This window comes from Eretmochelys imbricata, chromosome 26 (genome assembly GCF_965152235.1).
Source record: "Eretmochelys imbricata isolate rEreImb1 chromosome 26, rEreImb1.hap1, whole genome shotgun sequence".
Classification (NCBI taxonomy): Eukaryota; Metazoa; Chordata; order Testudines; family Cheloniidae; genus Eretmochelys; species Eretmochelys imbricata.
Window position 1 is genome coordinate 8,077,157 of NC_135597.1, and position 25,302 is coordinate 8,102,458.

General features: G+C 44.9%; 1 protein-coding gene across 4 annotated transcripts in view; it reads left to right on the forward strand.

Annotated features, from left to right (window-relative positions):
- The window catches only part of DPYSL2 (dihydropyrimidinase like 2), a 95,183-nt gene that overhangs the window by 11,726 nt on the left and 58,155 nt on the right, over positions 1-25,302 (forward strand). For 3 of the 4 annotated variants that reach the window (XM_077805842.1, XM_077805841.1, XM_077805843.1), the window contains 2 exons: positions 11,609-11,697; positions 12,873-13,057. In XM_077805842.1, the coding sequence (XP_077661968.1) occupies positions 11,609-11,697; positions 12,873-13,057 (274 nt within the window). Of the gene's footprint in view, positions 1-7,583; positions 7,677-11,608; positions 11,698-12,872; positions 13,058-25,302 lie in introns of those variants that run through there. The other variant, XM_077805844.1, reaches the window with a different exon arrangement.

Below are 25,302 nucleotides of genomic sequence, written 5' to 3' on the forward strand. Positions count from 1 at the left end.
AACAGGCGATTCAGAACTTTTCCACGTGAAAGCCAACGCACTTCAGTGTGAAATAGGAGTTGTGTGTAATCATTGCTCCTCTCAGTACTTGCTTTAGATCTGCCTCCATGTTCTGGATGGCGAGTGCTTCCCTGTGAATGCAACAATGAGTCGATTTTGCTTCTGGTGCAACAGCTTGAATACGTGCAACAGCTCCTTTCTTCGAACCAGTCATGGCTTTGGGGCCATCTGTGCTTATTCCAACACAACGACTCCAATCCAAGTCATTGTTTTTGATAAAGTCATCAATAGCTTTAAAAATAGCTTCTCCAGTTGTATGTATTGGCATAGGTTGGCAGAACAAAATATCATCGTGGACTTCATTATTCAGCTCATATCTGACAAACAACAAAAGATTAGCTAACTTCACAATATCAGTGGATTCATCCGCTTGCAGTGGATAGTAGTGACTCTTCTGTACTCTTGACAATAATTGCAGCTTTATGTTTTCGGTCATATCTGTGATTCTGCGATGAACCGTGTTATTTGAGAGGGGGACACAATCTATACCTTTGCTAGCCTTGTCTCCAATCATCACTTGCACCATTACTTTGGCTGCAGGTTTTACTAATGTCTCGCCAATCACTTCAGCAGCTCTGGACTTTGCAATTAAGTACGCCACACTATCGGAAGCTGCCAAAGCTTTCATATTTTCACCTCCCGTCACATTACGAATTGTTTTCTGGGACTTTTGGAGATCTTTGCGCCTATTTTTGAAGAATTCTACAGGTTTTCCCTCGTATTCTTTGTTTGCTATCGAAATAGTATTTTAGGTTGGATGGTTTCATACCTTCATTTGTGAGAGTCTCGTAACAAATCACACATAGTGGAGCGGGCTCCACCTCATCGCCAGTCCATGAAAATCGCAGTTTAAGATATTCTTCAGCAGATTTGCGGGCTTTTTTTGTTTTCTTTGCATTCAATAAACTTACAGATGGTTCACATGGTTCACTGATTTTGTCATCACAATTGTCTGATGTCGCCATATCACTGCATTTTTCAGCATAATTGTCACTAACATTCGTATTTCCTTCGTAATTTTCTTTTGTACGTTTCAAACTTCCTGGTTTTAGCCAGCGATCCATTGTAAATGGTTTTAACAAAAAGAGAAATTGTGTATATTAATACACACCAAGTATGTACTTGCTACGATCTTTAGATTACTACTAGTAGTTATTCACTTTTATCTTTTATCCGTCAACATGCCTTCTGCACGTGCCACAAAGGCCAGTGTATTGCCCGAGCCGCGGTAACGCGCACGCGTGGTTTGCGTCGGCTCTGCTGTGCTATCCGATGTTACTGAACATGCTATCGTATTAGTTACAATGTACACCTGTGCGTATTTCTACTGTACAAGTGTACATCATTCTCATATATTAAATTTTAGTGAATTGTTTTCTGCTGCTAAAAAAACCCGATGATAAAGTAAAATAAATTCTGCCGCGTACCCCTTGAAACCCAGGGGTCCGCGTACCACACTTTGGGAAACACTGCTTTCCTACATTTGCTAGGATAGTCCAAAACCCCTATTGAGCCATATCCTCAGCTGGTATAAAGAGGTGTAGCTCCGCTGAAGTCAATTGAACTATGCTGATTTACACCAGCGGAGGATCTGGAAGTGAAAGAGATGCTCATTCTCTATTAAATTCTATCTATAGGACCTGAGATGGTATCAGAGCGGGCATGTGTGTTTGAAGACGGTGGTCTGAAGGAAAACACGAAGACGACTGATGTTATGCAAGTTGGGGATACAGAAGAGGAGCTGTTGAGTGAGGCTTGAGGAGGGAAGCAGAAACCGAAGATTTTGGGCACTTGGGAAGAACACGTAGTGCCATCAGAGAGATTTGGGGAATGGAAATGAAGAACCCAGTGTGCATGGGTGGCAGTGAAAAAGGTGGCAGGAGTACGGTGGGTCTGGCAATTAAGTAAATAATTGAAAGGAAGAAGTGCATGCTGCATGTATTTGTCCCTGCCTGCTCTATTGTTTGGAAAGAGGAAGTCTTACAGAGATGGAAGAAAAGAAGATACAGGAGGTCGAAATGATATACTGAGGAGGACAATGGTAAGCAAGCAGAGGGTAGACAAAGTACACATGGAAGAAATTAGGAAGAAGATGAACTTGTCACGCCCACTGATAGCCTGGAGAGTACGTGTTGGAGGTGGGTGGGACATGTGATAACAATGGGAGAAGAACGACCAGCAGAGAAAGCAGGGGAGGAAGAGGACAGCAAGATCAGACATGGAAGACGGAGGATAGGATGGAAACTCTGTCAAGGGAAGTTTGAAGAGAAAAGGCCTGGAACTTGAAGATGTACGAACCCATGCCATGGACCGGAAGGAGTCATGAAGAATTGTGGGCACCTCCAACTCCGGGTAGGGTTTGGCCTACCTACTGGACAGTGGTCCTTTAACATGAAATGCACTCTTGTGCAAAGGACCTGCACAAGCCCTTATGCACCATTTTAAGCCTTGTAGAGGCAAAACCTGACTGCAGCCATGGCAGGTCCAGTGGCCAATAAACCACTGTGATTGTGCTGAGCAAAGGGTGGGCAGGATTAGTCGGGGCTGTCAACGGGCACGAACCCCCGGCAGGGCGTGACTCCTTGTGTGGCATGGGGTGGGTGGGTGGATGGGGGCAGGCCTGGGAACATGCAAGGCACAACTATCTGCTTCTGCGTTTATTCTCCCATCCCCCACCACACTGAGAGTGGTGAGGAGGGGAGAAGAGGGCTTGCATAGGGCCCTGCAGAGGCTATTTCAGCTATTGGACAGGAATAGCTCCCATGTAACAGCAGTGCAGCTATTCCCAATCTTGGGGAAGAATCCTTCCTCCTATCACGAGCCTGGGTGCAGAGGCAGAAGATTTACTCTTTAATTTGGGATTTAATTGGTGCCTAGGCTCTGTGCATTGGGTAATTCCACCCTTAATGAGGGATGCATTGAGCCACATTGGCAAAGATAGGTCTGGGATACTAACATTCTTCCATCATCCCTCACTCAGCAATTTCCAGGACTTTGAGTGATATCAATGACCTTAAGCATCCCACTCCTTTGTCTGCTGTCGGGAAGGTGGCATTTAGGGTTTGGGCTGACTGGCAGTTCCCCTCTGCTTAGCATTTGGCAAGAAGGATCTGGCAAAGTGCTTGTTCATTACGGTGTCTTCTAATTTTAAGTTTCCCAGCCTGCTGCAGGCAGAGCCACACCTCTGGAGTACAAAAGGAATCAATGGACTGAATTCCTCAGCTGTCTAAATCTTCCAGAGCTGGATGCATTCCTTCCCTTTCCACAGTGCATGGGCAGGATTTATTTTTTGGTAATAGCATTGTTGTATCGCAACAGGGCTATGCCGCAAGCCACTAGGACGTCACAAATTTTTTATCCAGTCCATTCATTGTAACCTAGTAACTCACGACCGCAGTTAACTTTTCATTGGGATTTATTGGTCTGAATTTAAAGCGTGTGGATTTAGGCAAAACCAAGGCCTGTAAACAAACAAAATAGACTCCAATACAAAACATCTTTCGGAGAATACTGGTTTCTAATTAACATGAGCCATTAAGAACAAGGGTGCATCGTTTTTAAGATGGTCAATGTGAAGAAAGGCATGGGCTGTCAGTTCATAAGCTACGTTTTCTTTTCTAAGTTACTACTTCAAGGAAGTTTAATAATTGTTTTTTAAAATCATTTATCTTCTGAAGTCTTTTAACTTCCCAGAAGGAAAAATCTTGGGCAAGACCCTCAGCTGGTGTAATGGGGCTACACCAGCTGAGGGGCTGCCCTCTCGACCTTGCCCATAAGGGTTAGAGATGGGGTTGTGATCTGGGAGTGGATGAGAATCTAGGTGTCTTTTGTGCTGTTCAGATCTTGTGTTTGGGATCAGCCTATTAACCAGCTATCTAATTTCTTCATCTGTGTTGTTCTGTACGATAACGGTTCTTATAATATGGTGATGGGAAAGAATCTCTGAACATCTCCATGATATCGGCAATAGAAGTGCCAATGAAAACTAGCATTATGGGTTTCTTTATTAGAGAGATAGTGTGGTCTAGTAGGTAGGGCACTAGCCTGAATTCATATTTTGGCTGTGCCACTGACCTACTGTACGATGCTGGCATCACACCTCACCTCTGTGCTTCCGCTTCCTCTCCCACCTTTTGTCTCTTTGGGGAGAGAGACTAGGTCTTGCTTAGCACAATAGGGTCCTCACCTCAGATGGAGCCTCTAGGCCTTGCTATCATAGTAATAATTTATGTAGGACTTGAAACAGGAATCTCAAATCCAAAAGCTCTTGAATTTTGGGAATGATCCGATCTGCGCTTTATACACATTGTGTCCTGTACCTGGCTGAGTGCTTTGGAATTTAATAAATAATAAAACCAGGCTACTAATTTGGACAAGGTATGATAGACTGTGCATGTGACTTTGCCACTAATGACATACTTCTGCTTCTTTACAGCTTCCTGGCTTGCTGATGCCAGCATTTTACTTCCAGGTCTCCAGTAAAAATGTGCTGAGATATCAAAACTTCCCCCAGTGCAGCAGACCAGGGAGGGGCAAGTTGATACATTTAGTGTTTTCTGTTCAAATTGTTAACAAAATATTCAACAGCGCAGTAACAAGTTAATCATGTGATAACGAGCTGCGTTCTCATTTGTTACTGGTCAGGTATTAGTGGATTGGAGCATTAACCAGTGTAAGGCTTCCTGGTATACCCAGGAAAAGCTGTCTCTTTCTCTCTCCACTCTACCTTCTCCCTGCAACCTTGTAGCCTAATGTAAAAGAGAGATCTTGGTGTGGATCTCTTGGAACAGGTGTTCCCTTTAAAAAGATGCACTGCAGTGGTACACTAAAGCAATTTTTAATCTCTTACATTCGTACATTGTATGTTTTATATGGAAGGATCTTGTGATCCAAAGGGCCTGATTCCTGCAACCCCCTACTCATGGAATTAGCCCCCAAATCAGAGGTGTCATTTGCTATGGGGCAGTTGCCCCCCCAACTTGGGGTTTTCGCCCTGGACTTTTCACAGATCTATATGCTGCATTATGTCTTTTACTGTACTTTTTGGGCCCTCTCCCCAGCTTTGCAGGATAGAATATAATAACCTCAATGGTCCATATGCTAGCTCAACTTTGCTCTCTCCCCCTGGAATTTTTCTGCAATTTCCCCCTGCCCCAAATGGGTTACTTGTGTGAGTAACAAGACTTGCAGGTTCAGACCCATCGGGCTTTTATTGTTTGTACTGTATTTAACAGGTATAATTCGCTTGTCACTGAGGAGTTTAAATAATATCCTTAGTTCGTCATTACCTGGCCCATACAGACCTGCAAACAGGGATGGATTTGTGTCCTCTGTCCATGAAAAATGTCTCTTGTCTCATCCTCTCAAGCAGCTGTCCCTGACAGTGATGGGGTATTGGGTTAGATAGGCCACTGATATGCTACGGAATGGTGATTCCAATGGCTTGAGAGAGTAAGATGCTGGGGCCAGGGATCGGATGTTTCCTTTGTGTCTTGTACAGTGCCTAACAAGTGTCACCAGCACGTGCTCGTTATTGTTTTCCCTAGCACGCTAACTCTTGGAGTCTGATGTTTATGCGAGAATCTCAGCTTTTTCTTCTTTTTTTTTTAAAAGTAAGTTTCCAGTTCCTAGGCAAAGAGAAAAAATGGAAAACATGACCCGAGCATGGTCTTAAGGCTCAGAAAGCGGAAGCAAAGAAATAGAACGAGGGTGGAGTTATTGGTTTATAAAAGCTCATGATTGTTAAACTAATCTCATGATTTTTGAGGTCTGATTCCCAATAGTTGAACCCGTGGGGTTGGCAATGCTCTAATAATGAATGTGACCTGGATGGACCAATGGCGCTTAGCGTAACCCCTGCTTCTTGAAGACTTGCAGGGAGCCAAAGATGCAGAACGTGGATGCCCCTTAGCTACTTGTGTATTTTTTGGGAAGGGTGGAAAAGGCCATCAGATGATGTAGGTGTTGTTCCCAATCGAAAAGGGGAAGGCCTGGTCAAAGCAGAACCCTGCCTTGCAGTGGGTTGCTATGCAGGCCTGTTAAGAATTTTGGGGGCAGGGTACTTAAAAGTTTGCTGGAGCCCTTCCCCTTTCACCCAGCTCACAGATCTTTCGGGGGGAGCCCTGAGCTCAGGCTGCAGGTATAATTGTCCCTCCTTTAGCCCCCTCTCCTCAGCCCTGTTGCTATTGTTGAGTCTCAAACAGCACCTCCTTCATAGCGCCAAGGAAGGTGGAAGGGCCAAGATGGACAAAGAGGGAAAGTGCCGTATTTCCTGCTGCGCCCGCTCTCCAGGAAGAATTTTCCTATTGGATTTACTGGCGCGGCAGCGGGGAGGGTCTGTGTGTATGTGTGAGATAAAACAGTGGCATCCACATGCATATTCCTTTCAAAATAACGATCTGAAATTCAGAGTCACCGAGCATCCCACGGCGAGCTGCGGGTGCTCAGCATCCCCGAGCATCAGGCCAGGACTCGGTTAGAAGCCAGCTCCCTGTTCTGCTGGGCAATGCTTTCTTTCGCCAAGGGTTATGCGGTTCTCTCCTTTCCCTTTAAAAAAAAAAAAAGCAACTCCCCCTCCCCCAATTCCCTTGCAAACCTGCTGCTGATCTCACCCAGCAGCCGCCCACCGTGCAAGCTTCCGCAGCAGCATCTTCCAGCCACGCCAGCGGAAAGGGCGGCGAGGGGGGGAACAACCCCCCCCCCATCCCCCTGCGCTGTGGCTGGTGGTAAAGGGCGTGGGCGGCGGCGGAGCTCTGGCCCCGTGCAGGGGGCTTTGCTTGGCCCCACGTCTGCCAGCTGGGGCATTGCACCGGCAGCGTGGGCTGGGGCTTTGGGAGCCCGGGCGCAAAGCCCAGGAGGGCGCTGCAGCATCCAGCAAGCTGCAATGCAACGCTGCCCCCCCGCCTCGCCCCGCCCCGCCTGCTCCCCATGGGCTCTGGAGCCGGGGCAGCAGCCGGGCCGTGCACCGCCGCGCCGCGAGCTCCCAGCTCGAGCCCGCCCCGGGGGTTGGGTTGTCGCGGGGAGGGGAGGGCGGCTCCTCCATTGCGCCACTTTGCATGTTACCGCTCTTCTCCCCTCCCATTGCACAGCGGCCGGGGCTCGTTTGCATATCCCGGCGGCTGCCAGCCAATCCAGGCCAGAGCCGGGTGCTTCCCCCCCCACCCCCATCCTCTCCCCCGCGCTCGGCAGAGGAAAAGGGAGTGGCTGAGCGCGCATGCGCTCGCGCTGCCTCCTTGTGCTCGGGCTTTGATTGCAACGGGGATTTTTCCCCCCGCTGGCTCCTTCGGTCTAATTCTGGGGCTGGGCTTGGAGCGGGGCAAAGACAGGGAGACGCGCCGGGGCTGCTGTTGGTCCCCGTTCCTGCGATTTGCAAAGCGCCGGGCAAGCTTCTTTTCCTCCCCTTGCAGACCCCAGCGTCCCCCCCCACCCCCGCCCCACTTCCTTTTGATTGCAATTGATTTTATTTTATATCTATCTACATATTTTTAAATTTCAATAAAGCGTTTGCAAGAAGGAAAAAAAAAATCAATAAACAAACCCCTCCCGGTTTTTGTTTTGGGGGTTGTTTCCCAAGAGACATGTCTTATCAGGGGAAGAAAAATATTCCACGGATCACGGTGAGTTTAGCGACATGGGGAAGGAAGGAAAAGAGGGAGGGGGAGGATTAAGCCCTTTGTGTGCTTGGGAGGTGATTGCAAGGGGTTTTGCAGGAAGATGATAAGATCACGCTCTCCTGCAAAAACCCCTCCTTTGCCGCAGCATCGCTGGAAGCCTTATCTAGACGTCCTGAAAACATGCAGAGGATGCGGGGCGAACAATGGTTGCCTTGAAGTTGCAAGGAGTGGGACGCCAGTCGAACCGGAGCTGGTCTTGTGGCTCATCAGCTCGGGGATGCTGCGACCCTAGCATGGGTCCGAGCAAACGGATGGCAGGTTTAGGCGTGCACGGGTGGGAAGAATAGACGGAGGGAGCTGGCTCGTGGGTTTCCGAAGCCCTGAGTGGGGGGGGGGGCAGGGGGGGGAGTTGAAAATGTATCGGTTTGATGTTTTATGGCAGCCCGTGCCGCTCGTAATACACAGGGCGGATGGGGGTGGGTGGGGAAGTGAATGGTAGATGCAGAATGACAGCCGGGGTGGGGTGGAAGAAGGTAGGATTGGGGAGGGAAGAGAGGGTCTGGGGGAGATTTTAAAATAGACATAAAAACAGATTTTTTTTACAGTCTGGCTTTAAAATATGGCTCAGGAATAGAAATATCTGCCGGGCAGAGCTTCTCCACCACTTGCTGGGAGGAGGGGGCAGATTTGGCTGGGCTCTGAGGGTTTTTTTCTGTTGGTTTTCTGGTATGATGGAAGCAGCTTTCCCCCCCTCTGCTCATACAAAGAGGGCTGTGATTGTGAGGAGCTGGGGACAGTGTTTGTGCTGTTCCTCCAGGAGGTAATGGCGCTGCTCCGATGAGATGAGCAGATGGGGCTGGTTCTTTTCATCTTCCATCCTCCTTCCCAGTGCAGCGAAAACAATGCTTAGAAAGAGCTCCTGGTGGTGGTGGTGGTGGGATTTTTTTTTTTTTTTTTTTTGGTACTGGTATATGAGAAACGCCTCCCCCTCTTTAAGATTAGGTGTGGAAATGAAATAGGAAGTATTTCTCTTCCCCAGGAATATTCTTGCAACACACAATTCAGTCCACCCCTGAATGAAATCTGAAGGGAAAAGAAAAGGAGCGGTGACATAAAACCCTACGTTTCCCCATTATTATGGAAACTGATCAGTGCAGGTATCACAGGGGCAAGGATACTAACTTTCTGCAGCGTAAGTGAGGCCGTTAAAAATGCTCCTTGTTTATCTTTTGACATACAAGTTTGCACTGTTTGTATCCGAGTAAGAGCTTTCTGCTCTTAGACCGAAGGACGCACCCGACGTAAATCTTGTTCCTGAGCCTTAGAGGTGGACAAGTGAAAGATCGGCGGTAGTGGATGGATGATATTAAGTATGACATTTGGATGTGAGCTGGTGAATTGGGTAGCTGTGTGTAAAAAGCATTTATGCAGCCCAGTGTACTTCACTGATTGGAATGTGAGAAGACTGAACCTTTAACTGGTAGAAAAAATGAGTGGTCTCTCACTGAGATTCCAGTATCTTAAGGTTTTAAAATGCTAGTCCCGATTTAGAGGAAGCTGAATATTACTGATGGATGGTGCTGTGGGTCTTCAGCGAACTGGTGTATTTTTTTCATGAATGAACATTGCAGTTATTTGGGTTGGGGTGGATAACAAGACAAAGAATAGGAGATGAGCCAGATTCTGATTTGATTTACTCTGGTATAAACACAGTGTGACTCCACTGAGATCCGTCTGTAAAGAGATCAGAATCTGGCTCAATGGGTAGGGGACTTTCATGTGAATCAGTAAGGTAAATATGAACAAGTGTGGTATCAGTCCTTCCCACAGATACAGACTGCATATGTGGTTTCATCCAAAGCCCATTGAAGTTAATGGAAAGACTCCCGTTGATTTCGGTGGGCTGTGGATCAGCCTCAAAGGGAGAGGTGTTTACGATGAAATGAGCTGTAGCTCACAAAAGCTTATGCTCAAATAAATTTGTTAGTCTCTAAGGTGCCCCAAGTACTCCTTTTCTTTTTGCGGATACAGACTAACCTGGCTGCTACTCTGAATACTAGCAGTAGGTTATAGAACAGCATTATAATGTCCAAGGCTCATTTTGTAATTTTTTGTATATTTCCCAAGTGACAGTGGGTTGAGGACTTTCTTCTGCTCTCATTATCATCTGTAGCAAAACTATGGATTTCAATAGGACCAGGCCTTTAATGGCACAAGAAGGCTGCGCTGGAGGGAATTAGTGCAGTGATTCTAGGAATGATGGAAGTGTGGGACAATTTGCTGTAGTATACAGGAACCTGGCATTGAAAACAAGCAAGTTTTTCAAGCCCCATGTTGCTCTGTTAAGCATTATTGTCACAGCAGAGCCTAAATTAAAAATCTTGATTTCTTTTTGCATCCTTACGGAGCCAAAACTCTCCATTAACTTTTCCCTTAAATAAGAAAAGAAAGACTGGATACTAAAAAGCTTTTATAATTTTTGTACAATGATATAAAATTAGCTGTAAATGCAAATCTTAAACACCTTGGGCCTGATTCTCAACTGGTGCAATCATGGTAGCTCCGTTGACTTCCAAAGAGCAATGCCACTTTATAACACCTGAGAATCTGGTCCCCTATCTTAAATTAGATTGTAGTCTCTTTGGGGCAGGTACTGCCATTTTCTATATGCCTGCATAGTTCCTAGCACAGTGCAGCCCCAATTCTGACTATGGCTCCTGACTACCTCTATAATAGTAATAAATAATGCCTCTGAAAGCATGTGTTCTAATTTTATGGTCTGTGCATCTACATGTTAAAGTCATGCACTTTTCCCTCTTTTAAATCAGCCTTTGATTTCCTCTATGGACAATAGTATGTCAGGCCTTGGGTTATGAAATGTCATTGATTCTGTACAAAGGAAACGGGGCAAGTTTTAGCAGTTTCTTTTCAGAAGATGTGCAAATACATTTCTGAGAGGTAAGGTGTAACTTGTGAGGTTTAAATTTAGTGCTGCATGATACATGTGCACTTTGAATTCAGTATTAAATATATGTGCACTTAGTGTTGTGGGGAAAGAGGATGAATACAATGCTAATGTCCCACGTTCCTTCTCACCTAAAGATCTTTAGAGTATGTGTTTTGATATTGTGCACGAGTACTACAAAATGATGCATTTGTTTTTCACTTACCGTAGCTGCAAAGGAGCTATGTAACCTAAGCGAATATCTAGAAGGAATGGCTTGAAAGCTGCCTCATTGGCATTACCTTTCCGTTTCTACCAAACAGCAATCTAATTTGAGGGAGGTTTAATAACATGGCTTCTTAAATCCTATCTTTAAGTTAATTTGCTAATATGTGCTTATTTTCATTAGATTATGCAGTAGCTGTGTAGAAACACAGTAAAAGATCCACTGAACTGAAACCTTGCTAGACTTGGACAAAATGGATTTGTTTGTGTTGTGTATCCCATGGCAACAGACTTTTGGTCAATTTCTCCGACTGCAAGTGTGACTCAATTAGCCAAGTAGTGACTTTAGGATGGGTGGATTTAGGAAGTTACGCCTGCAACAAGGTTAAAAATAAGAGACGTGGTTAAAAACCACAATCTGCTTTTTGAGAAATGGTGTTTAGTACTTTTGTGGTAGGTGGGTGAACGATATTGTTTTAATTGGTTGTTGGGGTAGTTAAAGCAAACAAACATGCCTCATAACCAAACTTCTTTTAAATAGAGAATATCGCTTGCTCTTGGATCATTAGAGTGATGAAAGGACTTGCAGATGAAATGGTACTTTATCTTTTCAGTTGAAAGTACTGTAATTGACTTGTTTTTTGACATGCCCTTTGAATAATGCAAAGCTTGTTTCCCTCTCCTCTTTTATCTGTGAACGGATGCTGCAAACTGTCAGTTTTCTTACAGCCTAATTATTATTGTTCCCTGTTTTTTTTTGTTTCAGAGCGATCGTCTTTTGATCAAGGGTGGTAAAATAGTTAATGATGACCAGTCTTTCTATGCAGACATTTACATGGAAGATGGGTTGATAAAGTGAGTGCAGCCTGATGCAATGATGTGATTGAAACTAGCAAATGTAATGTAAATGCACTGCAGAACTGCAAGAGTAACTCAGTCTTGTAGAATGCAGAAAGAAATGAATATGTAATGCATAGTGGGGTGCTTGACTGGAGGGATCTAAAACCAAGGTGTTTAAATAATAATAAAAAAGTACTATACGTTCTAATTAACATAGTCATTAAAGCTCTGGTCTAACGAGGTACTTAAGTGCTTGAATGATTTGAGTTCAGTGGGACTACTCGCATGCTTAATTTATGCTGGTCATGTGTTCAAGTACCTTGCTGCATTGAGGCCTAGGAAATTCTCAATCCAGAGCCTAGCAAACTGACTTGAAGCCCAATCCAAATCTCATTCAAATCTTCCCATTAAAGACTTCCATTGACTTCAGGGGGCATTGGATCAGGCCCCTTTCAGGCTCACCTTTAGGTTTTTAGTCCTTACGCATGCAATTCTGGCACATTAAATGTATTACACATTTCCTTGGAATAAAACTCATAGGGAAAAATGGACTGGCCAAAGGTTACAAACCAGGAATTTTGCTTGTTCTGGCTATATAATCAGCACATCTGCTTTCTTAATCAGGGCTAGAAGTTGGAGGAGCAAGTGAAAGACACCTAATTAATTGTGATGTACCATCCACAGTTCGGTGTTTAAAAATAAATCCTTGCAAAACCCAGACTGACGGGCTTTGGGGTCTCATCAGGAACTTGGTAACTAGCATATGTGCAGGTTTATTTTTGTGGTTGCTGTACATATGTTTTAGTGTGAAATAAAGTAGATAGGCTACATGCAGAAATTCTTGCAGTCCTTTCCAAGCAACATGAAAATCTAAAAATCACCGTTCCATCCCAGAATGAATTATTGCACTGGGCCCAGTTCAACTCCCTCTGAAGTCAATTTCAAGACTCCTACTGACTCCAGTGGGATTTTGACGAGACAGAGAATAAAGAAAATGTGATACACTGAACGCCAGCTTCACAGAAGTATACCGAGGCCACGTATTGCTATTGCTCTGTGGTGCTGTATCATTGGCACCTGTTAAAGGGTATCGTATCCAGACCATGTCGCTCGCTTGAGACACGTTTCTCATTATATTCATGTGGTATAACATTTGTGACTCGCTTACTGATTGACACCTGTTTACCCAGGCAAATTGGAGAGAATCTGATTGTGCCAGGGGGAGTGAAAACCATTGAAGCTCATGGCCGGATGGTGATCCCTGGTGGAATTGATGTCCATACCCGCTTCCAGATGCCAGACCAGGGAATGATCTCTGCTGATGACTTCTTCCAAGGAACCAAGGCTGCCCTGGCTGGAGGCACCACAATGATCAGTAAGATAGAGATATGTATTCCCTGGGGAGTTGGGCGGGGGAGGGGAGAGGTTCCCTTTGCTCTTTTGAACAAACCATATCTATAAGCGGGGAACATAATTTATGGAAAATAGCAGGGTATTTGCCTCCCAGTGTGTGTGTCATTTATCGGCTAGAGTGGGGGACTGGGAGTTGGGTCTCCTGAGTTCTGTTCCCTCCTCTACCCCTTGGGCAAACTCCCTCTCAGGGCTGGGAAGTGGAATACAGGACTCCAGGGTTCTATTCCTGGTTGGATCATCTAGCCTTCAAGTCAATGGGTTATGGACTTCCATGAGGATAGGATTACACCTAGGCTGACTGTGGAACCTTGAGGAATTTTCAATGGGGATTTTGTCATTGATGTCACTGGCTGCAGGGTCAGATCTTAGCCTTTCTGTGCCTCAGTCTCCCTATCTGTGTAGTTGCTATAACAACATCTTCACAAGGGTGTTGTGAGGCTTAATTGGTGTATTGTTTCTAAAGTGTTTTGTCATTCTTGGGCATGAGGTGCTGTGCTGTATAAGTATACTATGGGGACACTTCACATGGGCCTCTTGGGGTAAATATTTTAGTCCTCACGGGAGGTAGAGGCTGATCATACTGACGAGGCACAATGAGTCAATGCAAATTACATGTACGGTGCACCTCTCAAAATCAGACTTCTTTTTTAGGTGCCTAAATGTAAGTGCCTCGCTTTAAGCATCTAAGTTTCAAAATTTTTGGCCCGAGGTTTTGTTAACTGATTTAAAAAATTCAGTTGAAATACACCCCGCTCCCCTCAAATAATTAAACATTATCTTTCTGCTTTTTGGAATTATGCCACAATATTAGTGTGTGAGAATCAGGAAGTGAAACTGACTAAAGTCTCTAGGCCAGATCCTCAGCTGGTCTAAATGGCTGAAGTTCTTGGTACCTGTGACAATCTGCATTAGCTGAGGATCTGCCCCAATAATTCTTTACATAAATCTTTCATATTTATGTTGTTCTAGCTGAGAAAAAACGTAAAATATAGCTCAGTTCAAGTGATGAGCTTGTGAACTGCCATAGGACATCCTGCAGTCTGTTGTCCTATGCGAGCACCGTTTGCTTTGCAAGCTCTTCTGTTCTGCCTCTGCTGGTTGCTGCTGTGACATCTGCTAGAGCAGCGGCCTTGGGGGCTGCAAGCAGGTTTCAGGGGGTCTGCTAAGCAGGGCCGGCGTGAGACTCGCTGGGGCCCAGGGCAGAAAGCCAAAGTCCCATTGCATGGGGCCGAAGCCGGAGCAACGTAGCTTCCTAGGCGTCCCCAGGCAATTACCCTGCTTGCCACCCACTAACGCCGGCCGTGGCTTTTATATGCAGAAAACCAGCTGTTGTGGCACAGGCGGGCTGTGGAGTTTTTAAAGCAGATTGGGGTGGGCCTCAGCAACAATAAGGTTGAGAACCCCTGTGCTAGCATAGGTCTTCTATGTTGCCAGAATTCTGGCCCCTCAGAACAAATTTTTTTTTTTAGCAAGGGAAAGAGGATTCTGCATCCAAACTTATGAATGAGATCAACGCTGCCTGTGACAGTGAGTGCATGCCGGTAGAGGGTCCACTACTGACTGAAAAACGATGATCTTAGGTGCCTGTGTGGGCCCCCGTGACATTAAAGATTGTGAAATGCTAGGATATTGCGGTAGGGAAGTGGTATTATCTCCATTCTTGTAATGGTGGTCTGAGGTACTGCAAGACTAAGTGTCTTGCCCAAGGCCACGCAGGAGGTCTGTGGCAGAGCCAGGAATTGAACCGGGGTCTCTTGAGTCCCACAATAGCTGCCCAAGCACTTCTTTTCATATAGAACCTATAAACCCATTCCTTTTCCCCTATCATGAGCGTTCTTTAAAAAAAGTTTCGTAGTGGGAAGTCAGCCAGTGGGCGGTGTTGGTTCAGAGTACCCCCCTGCTGCCCAAGGGCATGCAACAAGTTAGTAGCAGAACTTGGAATACAGCCCAGCTGTCCTTTTAACCACAAAACCATCCTTCCCCTCCAACCCTCATCTTCACCCAGTTTCAGTGAAAACAGCTTTCTTGTCTGGATTTAAACCTTCCCCTGCCATGTTTGCAACCCAAACAGAGAAGCCCTGAGTTAATTTGAGAACCAGAAAGCGAAACTGACCATTATTGTAATTAATTTGCATTGTGACAATACCTGTGTGCCCCAATCACAGACCAGGGTGCAATGGTCCTAGGTATTGTACAAACACAGAAGCAAAAGAGAGCCCCTGCCCTGAGTAAGTTACAGTCCAAGTAGAAGGCAACAAACAACAGCTCATGCTCAAATAAATTGGTTAGTCTCTAAGGTGCCACAAGTACTCCATTTCTTTAAACAACAGATGGATACTGATCATAGACAGAAAGGGGAGCATAAATTAACAATGAGATGATACCGGTCAGCATGAGAAGCAGTAGTCACGGCTTACCAGCTGTGTAATCGTTCACTAGAAACACTGACTAGATGGGTTGTACTAACAGGTAGCGATGGTCCAGTGAGTATAGCATTGGCCTGGGAATCACGAGGCTTGGGTTCTATTACCAGCTCTTCCACTAACATTGGCCAGCCACTTCACCCCTCTGGACTTCCATTTCTCCTGTTGGGAAAATACAACCCTTTCAGTAAAGTGCTTGGAGATCCACGAGTGAAACATGCTGGAGCAGGGCTAACTAGCATTATTAGTCTTATTCTCGTTGCCCAAACTGCGCTACATGGCGAACGTTACATTTATCGAACTCTCTTCAGTTTTGCTGACCTGATGAGGCCTTGGTAACGCAGGTAAGGAAATTAACTTTTTAAAGGGTAACTTTTTTAATCTGCTATTTTTCATGTCATTAATTAATCCTCTCCCCGGATGAAGGATGGTCGTATGATTAGGGCACTAGCCTAGGGCTTGGGAGGCTACAGACTTCTGTGTGACCTTGGACGTGTCACTTTAGGCCCTGGCCCTTGAAGGTATGTAGGTTCCTAACTTCCATTGAAACCAGTGGAAGTTCGGAGCTTAAATACCTTTGAGGATCTGGCCTTAGTCTCTCTGTGGATCAGTTGCCCATCTGTAAAGTGAGGACGATCGCCTTTTCCACCATCTCATAGAAGTGGTGTGAGGGTAAATATATTAAAGGTTGTGAGGTGATCAATACTACAGTATTGGGGTCCCTGTAAGTACCAGAAAGAACATACATTTGGGGATAGCTAAGAGTTATTTGGTATTAGATCCATTTTGCAGATGGGAAAACTGACACAGAGAAGATGAGGAGGAGAGTTTCAAAGGCATGAATTGGAGTTAGTGCCATCTCCTGTTGACTTGCAGTAGGAGTTGGCTGCCCTAGTGCAGTGGAAATCCTATCCACCCCCCAAGTGACTTGTTCCTACATAGTCCTTGTCATACAGTGAGTTGGGGCCAGAGCTGGCAATAGAACCCAGGTGTCCTGATTCCCAGAGCTCTGCACTAACCCCAGTAGTAACATATATAGGTAATGCTTCTCATCTGGAGGAAAAATTAAGGGAACATGTCAGCATGGCAAAGTAACGTTATTGTCGTTAGACAAAGCTTTTCACCCAAATTCTCCTCTTTGACAATGAGAGCATTGTGGAATATGGGTTTGGAGAAATGCAGCCTAAGGCTCCATTCATAACCTTCCCCATTCAAGCCTTGAATGGGGCAAGAAGCCAGCATCTTCAACAAAATATGTAATTGTATATAAATAGATCCTCAAACCGGTCTGGCACAAAGTGGGGTTCAGACATGAGCCTGATCTTTCCTGTTCTTTCTTTCACGTACCCCTGTACATGCATCTCCATTGTGGTGGTCTCTCCTGTTATGCAGCTCGAGGGGGGGAGTGTTCAGTGTGAAAGGCTGGATGTACGTGGTGTGACCTGGTAGGCCTGTCCCATCTTCAGCCTCTGTGGTTCTCCTCATTACCTCCTTTTCTCACCCCTCCCCTCTCCTTTTGTTTAATATGCTTTAAATTGACTTTGATAGAGCCGTAACTGTAAAGATCAAAGAAACATGCCTGATTGTTACTGAGGCAACACACTCATTGACTGCCCTGTGGCTAGCTGCAGTCTCTGGGAAGCAGGACTGCTGGGGGATCAATAGGAAAATTGAAAGGTGGATAAGGAATTGGTTAAAGGGGAGACTACAACGGGTCCTACTGAAAGGTGAACTGTCAGGCTGGAGGGAGGTTACCGGTGGAGTTCCTCAAGGATCGGTTTTGGGACGAATCTTATTTAATCTTTTTATTACCGACCTTGGCACAAAAAGCGGGAGTGTGCTAATAAAGTTTGCGGATGATACAAAGCTGGGAGGTATTGCCAATTTAGAGAAGGACAGGGATATCCTACAGGAGGATCTGGATGACCTTGTAAACTGGAGTAATAGTAATAGGATGAAATTTAATAGTGAGAAGTGTAAGGTCATGCATTTAGGGATTAATAACAAGAATTTTAGTTATAAGATAGGGACGCGTCAATTAGAAGTAACGGAGGAGGAAAAAGACCTTGGAGTATTGGTTGATCATAGGATGACTATGAGCCGCTAATGTGATATGGCCATGAGAAAAGCTAATGCGGTCTTGGGATGTGTCAGGAGAGGTATTTCCAGTAGGGATAAGGAGGTTTTAGTACCGTTATACAAGGCACTGGTGAGACCTCACCTGGAATACTGTGTGCAGTTCTGGTCTCCCATGTTGAAGAAGGATGAATTCAAACTGGAACAGGTACAGAGAAGGGCTACTAGGATGATCCGAGGAATGGAAACCTTGTCTTATGAAAGGAGACTCAAGGAGCTTGGCTTGTTTAGCCTAACCAAAAGAAGGTTGAGGGGAGGTAGGATTGCTCTCTCTAAATATATCACAGGGATAAATACCGGAGAGGGAGAGGAATGATTTAAGCTCAGTACCAATGTGGACACAAGAACAAATGGATATAAACTGGCCACCGGGAAGTTTACACTTGAAATTCGACGAAGGTTTCTAACCATCAGAGGAGTGAAGTTTTGGAATAGCCTTCCAAGGGAAGCAGTGGGGGCAAAAGATCTATCTGGCTTTAAGATTAAACTCAATAAGTTTATGGAGGAGATGGTCTGATGGGATAACATGGTTTTGGTAATTAAATATTCATGGTAAATAGGCCCAATGGCCTGTGATGGGATATTAGATGGGGTGGGATCCAAGTTACCCAGGAAAGAATTTTCTGTAGTATCTGGCTGGTGAATCTTGCCCATATGCTCAGGGTTTAGCTGATTGCCATATTTGGGGTCGGGAAGGAATTTTCCTCCAGGGCCGATTGGAAGAGGCCCTGGAGGTTTTTCGCCTTCCTCTGTAGCATGGGGCACAGGTCACTTCCTGGAGGATTCTCTGCTCCTTGAAGTCTCTAAACTACGATTTGAGGACTTCAATAGCACAGATATAGGTGTGAGGTTTTTTGCAGGAGTGGTGGGTGAAATTCTGTGGCCTGCGTTGTGCAGGAGGTCCGACTAGATGATCATAATGGTCCCTTCTGACCTAAATATCTATGAATCTGCGTACTATGGTGGAGGGTCATGGATGGGTGGAGGGAAAGGGATTGGGGTAGGGGAACGCCAGCTGTTTCTAAATCCTTCTCATGGGTCTTCTAATAAAATGTGAGACTGGCTCTGTTGTGGTTACCGGCTGATCCGTCTCTAGGCCAGGAATGCCCCCACACTGAAGAGGGGTGGGCGGTTCTTTTCCTTTCCCTGAGTATAGACCCAGGGATAGGTGCTCCATTAGATCCTAAGCAACCCGTTAGTTAAACCGAGCAAAAACTTCAGTCATGCTTCCCTGTCTCCAGAAGCAAGTCTTCCCTGCCATTTCAGGGTGTAAGGAACATGTCGTTGTAACATTGGTAGTGAACGGTGCTTATGCCTAGTGCACGTGGCAGAGTGGAGGTGGATCATTTGGTGTGAGGAAAGGAGAAGGGTGTTCTTGGCTTCATGGAAGCAGACACAGAAACAAGAGTAGGAAATGGGGACAAACGGCGAAAGCAGGAGGAAACGAGGGCTGGGATGGGGTGATGGTTTACAAAGCTATGTTGACGTGGGGGCACTGAAAGGATGGGCTTGAGGGGACCGACCTGGGCAGAGCAGCCAGGGTGTGAAGATGATTACTGGCAGTAATGATAAGATATTATAACTACTTATATCAAGGATGATTTTCAAAGGCACAAATGAGAAGCGGGCACCATTTATGCCTTTGAAAATCTTCCTCATTGTCTTGTCTGTTCCTCATGCACCAAAGCGAAACATGGACTTTCAGTATGCCTGACTTCCCTTTCTGCCTAAGGAAAACGGCCAAGAAAGTCACCAGTGGGGCAGGGGTGACCATAGTGCTCGCTGATTGATGGCACTGCCTTCCTTCAGACTGGCGGGGAGACAGAGAGCAGAATCTGGACATAGCTTTTATTTTGCATAGTCGCACGCACCAGAGGTAAAAACACGGTAAGCAAAAAACCAAATTCCTGATCCCCAAAGAATTTAGATCCCAAGGAGCTAATATGTTGAAAATGCCATACATAGAACACAGGAATTGCCAAACCGGATGAGACCCCCTACTCTATCAGGCCTAGCATTTTGTCGCTAACCATAGTCAGAACCAGATGCTTCAAAGAAGGTGCACGAAATGCTGCCACTGTGAGTTTTGAAATAACTTGCCCATGGGCAAGTTTCTTCCGAAACCTAAGTGTGGTGACTTAAACTGTGAAGTATACAGGCTTATATCTTGTATATATTTTTATCCTATCTAAAGCAGCTGTGGATTTTTTCGTACATATAAATGCCTAATTCTTTTCTGAATCCTGTTAAGCTCTTGGCCTCGATGATACCTTACGGCAATGAGTTCCACAGGGTAATTATACAGTGTATAAAATGGTGTTTCCTTTTAAGGTTCATATTTGCTGACTTTAGATTCACCTGTATTATGAGAGCACTTGACTTACCTTGTCCACATTATTGCTTGTTTTATATCTCGCTAAACGAAGGTGGGTAGAAAATAGCATTTGCATTTAGATTGTTAAATGGACTGTTCATGTAATAACACAAATGTTAAATAGCACTTCTAGCTTGAGTAGTTATTTAAAAATATTTTTTCCCCAAAAGTGGCTGCTGATTTTGTGGGCCCAATTTGAGATACTTAGGCTCTGATATTTCAGAAAAGCCCCAAACCTACAGTTGTGTAGAAGTGAAGGGGAGCGATATTTCTGAAACGTAAGTCCCTATTCTGTTACATCCATGTATTTATATAACCCTCATCAGTGTAGTATCTGAGTGCCTCACAGTCACTGATGCTCATTATATTATGCGGATAACACCCTGTGAGGTAGGGAAGTATTATCTCTATTTTACAGATGGGAAGCTAATGCACAGTGTAGATTAAGTGACATGCCCGTGGCCAGGAAATCTTTGGCTGAGCTGTGTATTGAGCCCAAGCCAGAGTCCTTTCCGCTATGCCGTCCTTCCTCCTGAGGTATCTCGAGTTGCGCACCCAAAATCAATGGCCACATTTGAAAGAATGGCTGATGTTGCATCATTTCTGTCTCTGTCCCTGCACTAATATTTTCACACAGCTTCAGGCTAGGGAGACATTTCTAATTGGCAGACTTAAGCCACTGGAGCTGAACAGTGGAAAAAAGGATGAATAATCTTACCACACTTCAAAGCTTTGTAGATGTTGGTTTGCTTCAGCTGTTCTCGTCTCAGCAAAATTATACATTCGCATAAAGTTTTCTCCACAAGGAAGCATGGAATTGCTGCCCTCATGAACATCCTCCCTGTGGGTGGTCTTTGATTTTTTTTTTTTTTTTCCAAAGCAGGTGGGAGCCATTGTTCATTTCAAGATTTCTTTTTAAATTGGATTATGTTTAATAAACCAGATTTATAATATTGCAAACACATTTCAGTCTGTAAATACCATGCAATAATTGTATCTGTTTATTTCAAGCATTGTGCCTGGGAATTTTTTTAAGAAGCCTAAGAAAATTAGCCACCCACTAAATTTCACTGAGTTGGGTGTGTAACTGCTTTACCTTCCTTTGGAAATCCCTTCCTCAAGAGGCCCAGACTAGATTAAAGATCATCTAAATATCCTTACTTATGCTATAAACAGCATCCAAGATGATTCAGAATGAAATAATTTTGGAAGTCTAATTCACTGTTTGCCACTTACGCTGTTTGTTTCCTTTTATACCTATCCAACAGCTTTGGCCGAGAAAACGGATCGGTCAGTTTCACATGTCAAGTTCACTTTCAAGTTCTCCTGCACTTAGGGTACCCCAAGGCTGAAGTGTATCCGTTGCAAGAGTGCGTGTGTTTGTGTGTTCCAGTGGAATTAAAAAAAAAAAATCTTGGAAACATTTCTACTGGTTTTGGGTTTTGTAAAAACTGTGGATGAAATCCTGGTTCCAGTGATGTCAGAGGTAGTTCTGCCTTTGATGTCAGTGGGGCCAGGATTTCACGCTGTGTTTGGTTTGGTTTCACTGAACTTAAGTTTCCTCTCCTCTCAAATTTATTTTGATGATGTCCCTTTTTCTTTCACATGAAGCACGTACAAGTGAAGCACAGACAAGTTCAAAAATGTCATGCATTGTTTCCAGGCTGTACTGTCTTCTCATAGATTTCTGTTCTCATTTCTTAATGCACTCTTTACTATAGTGTCTCGGCACTAAGGACCAGATCCTCCACTGGAATAAATTGGTTTATCTCCATTGATTTATACCAGCTGAGGATCTGGCTCCAGTTCTCTACATCTCAACTCCTCCGCTGGTCAGTAGAAAGGAAGAAGAATGGTTAATCGCAATGATCTCTGAAATGGCCCTTTCCTTTCTGCCATACAGTACGCTGAAGGCAGACTTTACAAAAACCACTGCAGGGTTCCATAATTCTTCCTTCTCCCAGAGCCCTGTTTGCTCAGTGTGAAAGTCAAAGATGTCTTTTTCTAGCTTTTGGTCCTGCAGAGCTATCCTGTGGGCTCTGACAGTCTGGCTGCGATCCTCTTGCCTCTGACATCTTCAGCAGGAAAGATTCATGACGAGTCCGCCGCGGGTGTTGTAAGGCAGAGTAGAATACTGCTTGCTCTCTCCTAGCTGTGTTCACTCTCCAGGGTGAATAGATGGGAAAGCATAATGTGGTATGATTTGCATGCACTCATGGAGCAGGTCGGTGGCATAAAAAGATGCTCTTTGCACAATCCTTTTTCTGGCTGCACCCCTGTTGTTTTGTGGAATATGTTAGTCCTGTGGGGAAACAAAGGCAAAACAGGCACATTATGGGGGGCGTTTACCCATGTCGAGGTTTGGATTACTGTTTTTTTCAAATGCTACCAAATAGCATTCAGGTGCTCTTCATCTGTCCTTGAGTTTGGATGAATGGTTCCAGCATAGTCTAGTTACAGGGGTTCTCAACCTTTCTCTTTCTGAGCCCTCACGCCCCTGCGACATGCTGTAAAAACGCCACAGCCCACCTGTGCCACAATAACTGGTTTTCTGCACATAAAAGCCAGGGCCGCCATTAGGGGGTAGCAAGCACGGCAATTGCCAGGGGCTTCCATGAAGCTACGTTGCTCAGGCTTCGGCTTCAGCCCTGCGTAGTGGGGCTCAGGGTCCTCGGCTTCAGCCCTATGCATGGGGGCTTTGAGTTTCTACCCTGCTGGCCCTGCTTGGTGGCCCCCCTGAAACCGGCTCGTGGCCCGCCAGTGGGCCCCATACTCCTGGTTGTGAACCACTGGTCTAGTATTTACAGGAAGGAGTCAGGACTCCAGCGTTGTATTCCCATTTCAGCTACTGATTCATTATGGATCTGGAGCAAGTCACTCATTGTGTATGGCCCAGATCATCAGCTGCTGGAATGTGTCATAGCTCTGATGACGTCACTGTGACAAATGAAACCATCTGAGGATTCTGTGGGCCTTGGTTCACCCATCTGCAAAATGGAAGCAGATGCAATTAACATTTCAGGGTCTGATCTCAGTTCCCAGGGTGGGTACCTGGAAGTAACTCCACTGACTTGATTGAAGTTACTCTGAATGTACAAAAATCAGAATCCAGCCCATTGTTTGCAAAGAACTTTGGGCCTAATTGTACCCCCAGAGATTGAGTGGGACCTTACGACACAACAGTCATGGGATTACTTATGGAATAAGGTACTACTCACTGAGAACAAGGGTCGTCTTGAGAAGATTCTGTATCAGCTCAAAGGATTCCTTGCCAAACGCCTATTGATCTTGACTGGTGAAATCCTGGCTCCGTTGAAGTCATTGGGGAATTTGCCATTGATTTCAAATAGGGGTATGATTTCACCCTGTTTATTGGCACACTTATTTTTTTCTGACGCATTATGATTAATTACATCTATTTATTGCCCGTCTGATAAACCTGGCCTATTTCATATCCTGACGAGAACTGAAACTATCCAGTCCAGCCCCCACACGCATTTCAGCTGAGGCGGTTCTTCTTTCTTCTTTTTAAGAGGACTCTACTTCTTGCTGTATCTTTGCTGTCCTTGAGTGAAATCATTTGCTGACATTCCATGCATTGACTCAGTCAACCACTGTTATAATCACAGGGAGAAATTACAGTGAGTAGGAATTATAGCTCTTTCTGGCTTGGTGACTTGGAAGCCAGCTGCCTTTTGAACTTGACTACCAGTTATTCTAATAATATGGAGAAAATACACTGGGGATATGAGCTCTTGCATTTTCGGAGGTTTATAAAATTTCAAATGGTTTGTAGCCTGCTTTCCAATTAAAGGGCCGGTGTACCTCGAAGAAGTGACTTTCGAGAGTCAGGTAGTCAACTCCCATTGATTTGCAATAAATTCAGTGCCTAAATCCTTAAGGCTGTTTTGGAAAACCCCTAAATATTTAACTAATGCCAAGGGGATTTTTAAGTCTGAATGCTCCCTTAGCTTTTACTGGTATCAACCAGGAATAATGCAGTTGTCGTGAATATAATTACACCAGATGAGTTCAGAATCAGGCTCTTAATATCCTAACAGGGTGAACACCTGAGAAGCAGTGGGGAACAGGGACAAACGCAAGACGGGAGCAGGGAGAGCCAGCAGCGGGGCAAAGGAAGTCGGGAAGGACTGCTCAAAAGAGGGTTATGTGTGTGAGTAAGGGTTGCAGGATCAGCTCTCAGGTTGAATCGTGATATTAAAATGATCACGTTTAGTGATCGTTGCACCATCTTAAATCACTTCGGAGCTATTTCCTGCCAGGAGTAGCATGGTCAATGAGGATGAAAAGTTTGAAGTGCGGGCAGAAGCATTTGCTTTACAATAGCTGATGCACAGGGGCATCAGAGCTTCAAAGGAGGTTAACAGTCATCGGTGTTATTCTTCCCTGCTTTGCACTGTGTTTTCTTACTTCCACAAGGGTGCAAAACGTGATCACCCAACGCTCCTTATTTAGTATTAAATATTACTGCTTTTGCAGTAGCACACAGAGGTTGTGTCCCCATTGTGCTAGGCACTGTACAAATCTATAGTAAATGCTGCTCCCTGTTAAATGACGGTAGTGTTTTTGCACAAGTTTGCATGATTCCACAATATGCAAGGCAGTGCATTAATAAGCCATACATATGTATTTTTGCCTGTGCTTTTCTAATAACACCTTAGACTATTAATGGAAATTATTATTACCATAGATAATTAATAAACACCCAAGATGTATATATTGCAAAGTTTCTAATTAATTTTTCATTTTTTTTTTCTTTTTAAATCTTTGCACGTCACTTAATTTGGGCAGTGAAACTAGATCGGTCACTTTCACTCTTTGGGCCTGATCCTGCAACTTTACTCAAGCAAAGCATTGGGAGTTTTTGCCTAAGCAAGGGTGGTATTAATAATGTTATGATAGTCTAGAGAGGCTGACCAAGATTGGCCCCTATCAAGCTAGGTGCTGCACATGGTAAGAATCCTTCCCTTCCCTTCCCTGAAGAGCTAACAGTCTAAATAGATAAGAGAGAGAAAGGGTGGGTGGGGAAACAGGCATGGCGAGATGAAGTGATTTGGTCAGGGGCACACAGCAGGTCAGGGGCAGAGCTGGGAACATAACCCAGTTCTCCTGAGTCCCAGTCCAGTGCACTGTCCACTAGACAGCAGTGTCTCACCAACATTCTTTGTTTTCTCTGCATTGTTGCTGCATGGTAGAGTCTCGGAAACAAGAGAGGAACTGGCTGAGTGTCTAGGGGGAACCGGTAGCTAATAT